Source organism: Halichoeres trimaculatus, unplaced genomic scaffold (genome assembly GCF_033239565.1).
Source record: "Halichoeres trimaculatus isolate MK-OKI-2021-1 unplaced genomic scaffold, fHalTri1.1 fHalTri1_scaffold_13, whole genome shotgun sequence".
Lineage (NCBI taxonomy): Eukaryota > Metazoa > Chordata > Actinopteri > Labriformes > Labridae > Halichoeres > Halichoeres trimaculatus.
In genome coordinates, this window is record NW_027437191.1 from 23,372,886 (window position 1) to 23,382,279 (window position 9,394).

At 39.6% G+C, this 9,394-nt stretch overlaps 1 protein-coding gene across 1 annotated transcript; it reads left to right on the top strand.

The window, feature by feature from the left end:
• The first annotated feature begins 5,474 nt into the window (after positions 1-5,474).
• On the top strand, positions 5,475-7,056 carry tcf21 (transcription factor 21). Its single transcript, XM_074685511.1, has 2 exons — positions 5,475-6,157; positions 6,887-7,056. The coding sequence occupies exons 1-2, from the start codon at positions 5,735-5,737 to the stop codon at positions 6,974-6,976; spliced, it is 513 nt and encodes a 170-aa protein (XP_074541612.1). The 5' UTR covers positions 5,475-5,734; the 3' UTR covers positions 6,977-7,056.
• Positions 7,057-9,394: the final 2,338 nt, after the last annotated feature.

Below are 9,394 nucleotides of genomic sequence, written 5' to 3' on the forward strand. Positions count from 1 at the left end.
GATTACACTTTCTCATTTTGCTCTCTACAGCCACCAGGAAACATTTTTTTCTTACTTTTTTAACCTTTTTTTCTAATTATATCACAGGGAAAACACACAAGGAATGTTTGGCTAGTAAATAAAACAATATTTAGTTTCAGATCCATCTCTTCACATGAAAGATTGTCCCCATGATTCTTTGTAAGGTTTTGGTGAAGCCTGTTGGAAAAAGTGAGTGTGAGAGAAAATTTAGTGAGAGGACGTGAGAAAGTTAGATTTATTTAAAGTTAAAAAGAGAGAAATTTAAATCAGAAATATTTCCTCCATCTTAAAACCAAAAGAAGCTAACTGCAAAAGCTCCATCCTTTTAGTGCTGATCGTGGCTTTTTCAAGATCACAACCCGGGACTTGGCTTGGACTGAGCTGAAGGACTTTGACCTGTTCTGTCTGAAAGTCTAAATCAAGAAGCAAATAGTATCAAAGACATACAGGAGTTTAAAAGCTCAGAATCTCCGTCTAGATGTGTTTTATTATGACTGAGAGGCGCTGTAAGCATCTCCATGCTCTCCGTGCAGAGCTGCGCTGTGCACTCTAATCCTGACGGCTCATTGAGCTGAATGGAGAACAGCCATCTTTACCATTTTCATAATAAATGTAAGACAAATTTCGCAGATTCCCGGGGTGATATTTAAAACTCATTAACGCAACAGGGCTGACATAGAGATCAATTATGTTTTTCAATGGGACAGTCTGGCGGAGCTTGTCCATCAATATCAGGCTTATAAACTAGTGTATTGACCATAGACATACTGACCCCTTGTAGGTGGCAGCGGTGCTCTCTCTGGATGACACGAGAGAATAATGTGAGATGACAGAGTGACAATGGCAAAACTTTTTGAGCCGTACAAGTTTAAAACGCTCACAGGAACAGAGAATGTGTTGTGATTATGAGAGGATCAAAGGATGGAGCCTTGGGGAGGAGCCCTAAAAACTAATCAAAGATTTATTTATTTTTTGGTTAAAAACAGGTGCCTTCAGTGAAACTGGCTCTGTTCTACCACTGAAGGTAGAGGAAAAAAAGGTCTCCTGATGAAAGAAGTGAGTATACTTTTTCTTTTGTTTGTTTTGGTGTTTCCATAATCGTAGAAGACAATATTCTGTGGGTCTTAAAAGATTGAGGTAAGGAAAATGTCTTGGCCACATTAAAACCAAGTGGAGTTATTGGCGCTCCTATTCAACAGGTACTCTTTAAACTACCGTAACCCTTTAACAATTTGGGGTTGCAAGAAAGTTCAAATGGCACCTTAAAGAAGAAAAGACAAGTGTTTCAGCAATGTCAGTAGTATTATGGTACTGCACAGGAATCCACATGCTACAACATTTCAATCCTAAGCAAAGATTGATGCAAGCTAGGTTTATAAATGTAACACTTCAACAATTTGTGCAAGAGCAAATTTTAATGGTTTTTAAAGGAAGAGAAGACAATCTATCTTTGCATGATCTCTGAATCTTTAAGGACAAAATATTAAAAAAGGTCCGGGTCATCTGGATGACACAGGGGTTAATAAAAGAAACTAAACAAGGTGTGCTTTCTTACCAAAGTGGCTGATTTCAGACTCTTTACAGGTGACATTTCATTTTTTTCATTGTTATCTAATATTAATGTAAAATTTGACATTTTCTGAGGAATGTGGTTCATATTAAGGCTAAAACACAGCCATATTTACTGAAATTAAAATAAAAAACATTTATCTGGTCACATGGAGTTAACAACCAATGTTACAGCTAGCCAGCAGGGGGAGCTCTTAACATTTTGGGTTTAATTTTGGGAAGATGTCATGTTATTTTCTGCTGTTATAGGCTGGCACGTATCTGTTAAAGATTTTGTGTCGTGGTTGGAGAAATGTTTTTTTTTTTTTTTAGGAAAATAAATCACTGAACAAATCTAATTCAAAGCAGCTTAAATCAAAGAGTTTGGGATTCAAAAATCTGAGTTTAATTACATTGGGTAGAAAACAAATGCACTGTTTTAATTCCTGTTCTGTTCAGTTTTACTTCTCAACCAATCCGAACGGTCTTTTTCTTACAAATATGAGAATATGTGCAGTGATTTAAGTCATTGTTCTCGTCGTAGATACTGATTTTCTTCTGAACTCTCTAAAGCGTCTTTGTGGTACTCTTGTGAGAGGCAGATAAAGACATGATAATGACTCGGAGCATCAGGTGTCCTCCTCTGTGGCCCTGCCAACAACATCTGGATCCCGTCCCTCCGTGGTGACATCACACTGGCAGCCTAACCTTTGACCCCAAACCGGCTAATTAGCAGCTTGTCCCTCCCTAACTCCCGGAGTCCCCCCTTTTCTTGGTCTTATTCTCACTGGGCCCCTTCTCCACCTGTTGCCTTATGTCTCTGTGTTCATCGAGGTTTAGAAAGACTCAGGAAAGTTTCCCAAACACTCGCCCACACTGTTTTTTTTTACCAGAACTAAAGGAACGAAAAAAAGTCCAAGATCTCCAAGATAAAATGGTTTGTTTTGAAGCAGTGGATGTTTCTGAAGCACAGATGAAGAAACAATATTTTGATGATGTTACATCAGACATTTTGTTTTATTGGCGCAGAGGGAGAGAAAAGGCCTCTGCTCTGTTTTATGAGCTATTTCTGTTCCTTCTCTGGAGCATCTCAGAGGTGATCATCAATCTAACAGACTCTATTATTACTTTTCCACAAAGAGCTTTGATTTCCAGCCCACCCAGGAGATTAATCTGCCTCCTTCCTCTCGCTCCATCCCATCCACTCCTTTTGTTCTTTCATTAAAGTGCCATCCCTCGATTTCCGCTCCTTGCATATTCCTCTGTGTTAGAGCTGCAAGCTGAAAGTTTCTGTATTGTAAAAATTCAAGTGGATCAAACGCAGAGCTGGTTTGTTTAGAAGCGCTGTGGCACCGGAAGCAAAGGGCGAAAGGTCAGCTCTCAGGGGACGCACCTCTTATCCTTGCACACACTTCAGCTGTGCAGGCGAAGGCAGAGTTCACACACACACACACACACACACATTTAAAACAGCCACTTAAAGCAGATTTAACTTCTATATATTGAAGTCTGTTAGATTCACATTGAGAATTTATTGTTGCAGTGGAGTGTTTCATCTGAAAGCAGTCACAGAGAGCTCAGGGACAATGTTTGAACTGGGCCCTGTGTGGATGGCAGCATGGAGCATCAGTGTGGAAGGATATGGAAGGCCAAACAGGGGATTGTGGGTGCTGGGTATCAGTTACATCAGAGGGGACTGAGGCGCCAGTTTGTGAGATGTGACACCCTCCCTGTCCATGCACTTTACACTATTTAATGGTGAGAAGTGCTGAAAGTTAGGCCGGCCCTGTTGGAGGAATGGGGGAAGTTTGGGAAATCATGCTTAAATTTCTTTTCAGTCATTCATTAAATAGCCCATGGCAGCATTTTTTTTATCCTCAAAAGAAAACACAAGCATCAGGACAAGAGAATTGGCTCATCTTTCCTCTGCCTGTTGACACTGTGGCAAAATCAAAAGTGTCCTTCAGCCAGGTTAGGACCATAGTGGAATCCTTAAAGACCAACCTTATTCTTCCTTTTGGCCTTCTACTCTGAAATTGATCTCAAATTTGGGGCCTCCTGAATCCCAAGAACCTCACTTCACTCATGCATCAGGTCTGAAGGAAAAACTTGGGGTTTTCTTTATCTCAAGAAATACATAAATAAATAAATAAATAACAGTTGCATTTGGTGGTATGTACAGACTTTTTGGGGGGCAGCGGCGAAAGGAAAAAGAAAAAAAAGTCACATAGAATGCGTTCTTGCCACTGAAGAGGTCACTAACCAGCAGGGCACTTTAGCGGACATTTCTGCCACCTAGGAGGGTTAAGAAACAATGCGGAAGAGCTAAAATCTGCTGTTTCTCGACCCACTTGAAGCTGGCTTCAGAATTGCCTGAAGTCACATACTCACATTAGACCTATTTATAGCCTGGTACAAAACATGTCTCCCATCTGAATCGTTAATTTCACTATAGGCACATGCTGTGGGGGGTGATTTTTTTTTCTAGCTCTGCAGTTTAGAGGATATTACGATCGACCAATCAAAGTCACAGAGTCACAGCTCAGGTTATGTGACTGACAGACGCCCTGTAGCTTTTAGTGTGAAGAATCAAAGTTCATTCCACTTCCGATATGGCCACGTCAGCTGATATGCTTCAAAAATCTGTTCCTGAAACATACAGGTGATGTCAGGGAAACTACATCCATTTATTGTACAGCCTATGGTTTTCACCATGCAAAGGGCAAGAAAGTGTTACACCAATCATGGAGGCACTTAAGGGACACCCTCCCTCTGTGACATATATTACATTCAACACAAGCTGTACATGATCAAAATGTTTTATAGGTCTCTTACATGACTTTACCCTAATTTCTCTACTGCTACCCAAAGAAATTTTCCAAAACAGAATCCCCAAGGTGGTTGTTATCACCTGATATTATGCACCCATAGTTATCATAGGCTGCATGGTGGAGCAGTGTTAAGAGTAAATGCCTCACAGCAAGAAGGCTTCTGGTTTGGGTAAGAGTCTTTCTGAGTGAAGTTCACATGTTCTCCCCATGAATGTGTGGGTTCCCACCAGCTTCCTGCCACAATTTGAAAAAACTCATACTTGTCAGGATATCCGTTACTCTAAATTGCGAGTGGGTGTACCCCACTTTGTGCCCAATGACAGCTGGGATGGGCTCCAGCCCCTTACCCTGAATCCTCTTGCATCCTTCAGGAAGTCTGCAGCTCTAAGTTCCTTCAAGTTTAACCACAAGAGGTAGGGAGAATAGCAACTTTGCCTTATTCATGTTCAAGTTAGGTGTATAAAGGTAAGTCTTTTCAAAGCTCTAAGAAGGGGAAGTGATAAAATTCCTTCAGAAGTCATGTCCCCCCTTACTGACTTTACCAACAATGTTCCATTAGATGTGATGCTAATTTGGCCCATGAGGAAGCCAGGGTATGGATAATTTTTGGCTTTAGGCACCACCAACTGTAGATTAAGGGGGAACTACTTTTAAAGCTGTAATCATTTTTTGTAGGTGATGCTTTGACCTCCTTCCAGGTAGGACAGGATCCCTCTGCTCACATTGGGGTCCTGCTCACCCTGACAGGATTGTAATTTGCTTAACCACCGGTTTACAGCACATTACCGCTTAACATACTAAGACAATTAATTTAGGAGTCTTCAAAGGTGCTTTTTAACTATTTTTCTTTCCTTTCCATTTGTTTTGTATAGAAGTCATTTGCTTGTGAATTAGAGGTCATAGAACATTTTAATTCAATCAAAAAATAACAAAAATGAACCTTGACATTATCCATATTAACAGTTTTTGCCAAAGGAGGACACCCATCTAAAGCTGCATGAAAATAGGATATGCAAAAAATTAATGCTTTGAATTTTGTGATAAAGACCTTAAATATGTCCACAGGTTGGTTATTTTAAGCTCATCTTTAACATCATCCTGCATTTGAAGACATGAATGTGTCTTTCTAAGCAATTATTCCCAGTCTGTCACTGGGAACCAGCATCAGTGTCTCCTCCCAGCATGCGGTCCCGCCTCTCCCTCCATGGAGATAAAGCCTCTGCTCCTCTCTGCCCTCTTCACGCACAGTTTAGCAGCGCATGAACCCATCTCCACGGCGCGTGTCTCTTCACTCCTCCATGTTCTGAGTCCGGACCGAGCGGAGACAGTCCACCATGTCCACCGGGTCTCTCAGCGATGTCGACGACGAGCTCCTGGACGGCATCCTGAAGTTTGGCTCCTCCGGAAAAGACTCCAACGAGAGCACGGAGGAGAGCTCCAATTGCGAGGGCACGTGTGCCAGCGACGCGCCAGGGAAGAAGAGGAAGACAGCGTCCCGGAAAACTGCACCAAAAGGTGTGGCGCTGCAGGAGGGCAAGCACGTGCAGAGGAACGCGGCTAACGCGCGGGAAAGAGCCAGGATGCGCGTGCTGTCCAAAGCGTTCTCGCGGCTGAAGACGTCTCTGCCCTGGGTGCCTCCAGACACCAAGCTCTCCAAATTAGACACGCTGCGGCTCGCGTCGAGCTACATCGCGCACCTCAGGCAGATTCTGGCCAACGACAAATACGAGAACGGATTTATTCACCCTGTCAACCTGGTGAGACTCAAAGCCATGATGCAAATTTTAGAAAAATACGCGTGCCTTCATTATTTTTTATTTCTGCTGAGTTAAAATGTTCCCTAAAGTTTGTAGACCTGGGCTTAAATATAAGAAATTTAAGCAATTGTTTTCTTTCTAACCTCAGTCACCCAGACCTTTTATTCGTGAAGCAGGTGCAGAAAAATCGGGATAAAGAATTACAAGCTTATTTTCTTGAAGCATAAATTAAAAAAAAAAGATATTTTGCATCTCTTCAAAAAAGCCTTTTGATTACAATAAAACATGTCGGATTTTAATTTTGGGCCTTACATTATCAAAATGACTGACTTTTATTACTGTTATATTAAAATCACGGTTTCAGGGACAATCTTTAAGATTATTAATGGTTTAAATGTTATTCAACTTCTTATTTTTACTTACTAACCAAATAATATATTTTTGTCAAACATAAGGCTAAAATGGTTTAATTTATTCTGGTTGTTCTTTATTTTATTGAGGCTGATCGTCTTTTTTGCCGCTTTGCTCTTTTTATTTCTTACGTTTTTTTCCCAACAAAATCATTCATACCGTGTGGAAAATAAAGACACTCGACATGATTCTATTCATTGAACTAAATGAAATAAAAATTAGATTTAAATAAAAATAACACAATAAGCTACAGTTGATATTCACTTTAATTGGGATTTTTTTCTGTACTTATAATAAAATGTCCTTTCTTTCCACCAGACATGGCCTTTTATGGTTGCAGGCAAACCGGAAACCGATTTGAAGGAGATGCTGGCCACAACAAGACTCTGTGGAACAACAGCATCGTGACAAACCCACGCAGATACTGCTTGTTTTTAGTGGACTAATGACTTTCTAATCAGAAAAAGACTGAAATGCACGTCTCACATCCGGGGACTCCGAGTGGGAATAATGGAGAGAGTGTTTTCTCTTCTTCTTTCCCGTAAAGACATTTTTATTTAAATGCTTCCTGTCACTAAATCTTTGCTGGTTCAAAGATGAACTATGAGTTTTCTATGGCAGCATTTTTTTTTATACCCTGCAAATGCATTTTAATCTGTGCAGACATTTTTTGTCTGCTTTTGTATATAAAATATATTTGTATCACTTGTAAACTTCGTGTTTTGAGTGTTTATTAATTATATTCTCTTGGATTCAGTTGTGTTTCGGTGTGTGGGCCACGCTTTGACCTGTTCGCCCCCTGTTATCACTGCAGAACCTGAGCATCAACGAAGCGTCAGAGCAGATAAGTGTCTCTCTGTTGTTTCAACAAGATAACATAAACGTGGTTTGTCTGAACATAAACAAAGGTTTGCATCAGAGGTTAAAAGCAGGTAATGAAGTTAAAGCAGGGACGGCTTGATTTGACCCCATAATTACAACATTTCGTTGGTCTGTGACAGGTAAATTTAAGAGGAAAAAACACTACAGCCTGATCCTTTGTTGTGAAGTGAAATGAGACCAACGTCAGATGATTTTATATTCAAAATAATAAACTTATCACAGTTAACAGACCGTCGTTATTTCAGCCAATCAGAAGCGAGCAGCGAGGTGCGCTGCTGCGCTCTGAGCTCTAATCCCGCGCAAAACTGTTGTTTTATTCCTCTGGGGTTATGACCGCAGTGTTTACATGAGGGAGACAGTTATTTATGCGGGCTGTCACACCGCCCCCCACTCTTTCTCGCTCTTATTGGAGTTTAAAGGGTGTTATGTGATTGTTACATTTAAAGGATTTTTCATCACAAGTTACCAACATTTTCCTCCAGGAGATTCCTGAAGTTACTGAATCTAAGATATTTTAACCAGAAAAAAAAAAAACATATGTAGATTTTGATTCTACTTCATGCTCTATGCCCCCCCTCCTCCTTATTTACATCAAACCAGCGGTGTTCAGGCTTTTTTGAGGAGGTGCCCCAAATATTATTCACTAATTGATGCACGGGTTGCAAAAGTTTGTGTGCACAGTTATGAATGAATTTACTCCCTTTTTTTCTTTTTTTTTTACTGATATCAGTCTTAAACATAATTTTCTGTTTTAAGAAGCAGCATGACAGAGATAGATCAACCCTCAACAAGCTGTTTGCTAAGGAAAATTTTCATTTACAAAAACAAAACAAAACAAAAAGTTAAACAAGCAACCTTCTCAACACTCTCTTATGGTCAAAAAGTGATTTATTAGTGACATTAAGGCTACTTTTGCCCTCTGCTCCTCAATCTCATTATTTATGTTGAAACAGTTGTGGAAGCAGGCGTGTGTACATGCTTTTGAAGTGGGATGGACAAAGTATTTTTGCATAGGTATAGCTTAATTTATTCCTATCTCTATTATTTGCAGCTACTCCACTACAAATGTCTCAGGGTCATACAGATATCGAAATCTTGTGTATACACATAATTATACTTAATAATCTAGTTTAAAATAAGAAGCATGGCAGAGATGCAGTGTTTACATCCTTAATATGTAATTTTCTAAGCACCTAAAAAGTGATATTTGTCTGAAGTTACTATACTTAATAATCTGCAAGCAAACTCCTCAACAGTCTTATGATCAAAACTTGATTAATGAGCAACATATTGACAACCTTTGGAGCGATTTTTGACATACTGATTCTTGTTCTTTGTGCACTTGTCTCATGAAATAGGTGCCCGGATTGTTAAAGTAGTAAATAACCTTCATTTTTCCTTCAGCATATCCCTAAAAAGAACAAATTGGAACCATTTCTGTGAGAAAAATATGCACGATTAAATATTTTTTGATTTTACTTAATACTTTCTGAAATCAAATCTTGTTTAATCCAGCCACAGAGACCTGGATTTTTGGGCTGGGGTGGCCCAAGTATGTGTGCACCCTCACTCTTCATGTTTACCTAAGAATAAACGTTTCTGGGTCATACAGATATTATTATTCTGTGTACATATGCAGATTAACACACGCTTAGAACAAGCAGCACCATGGGAGCCAGTGTTTAGATCCTTAATGTGTAATTTTCTAAGCACCTGATAAAAGTTTTTTCTTTTTCTCCAAAGTAACTATTAATATCACTGCAAACTCTTTGAACCAAAAAGCACTGTTTTATAATCCCAAAATTAGATTACATGACACATTAAAGCAATTTCCGGAATACAATTTGTTTCCGCTCTAATCCAGCTGGCTGATAAAATAGATGAGTGATTTGTTCACATGATAAATTACCTTTATTTTCCTTCAGATCCCCGAATTGAGAAAAT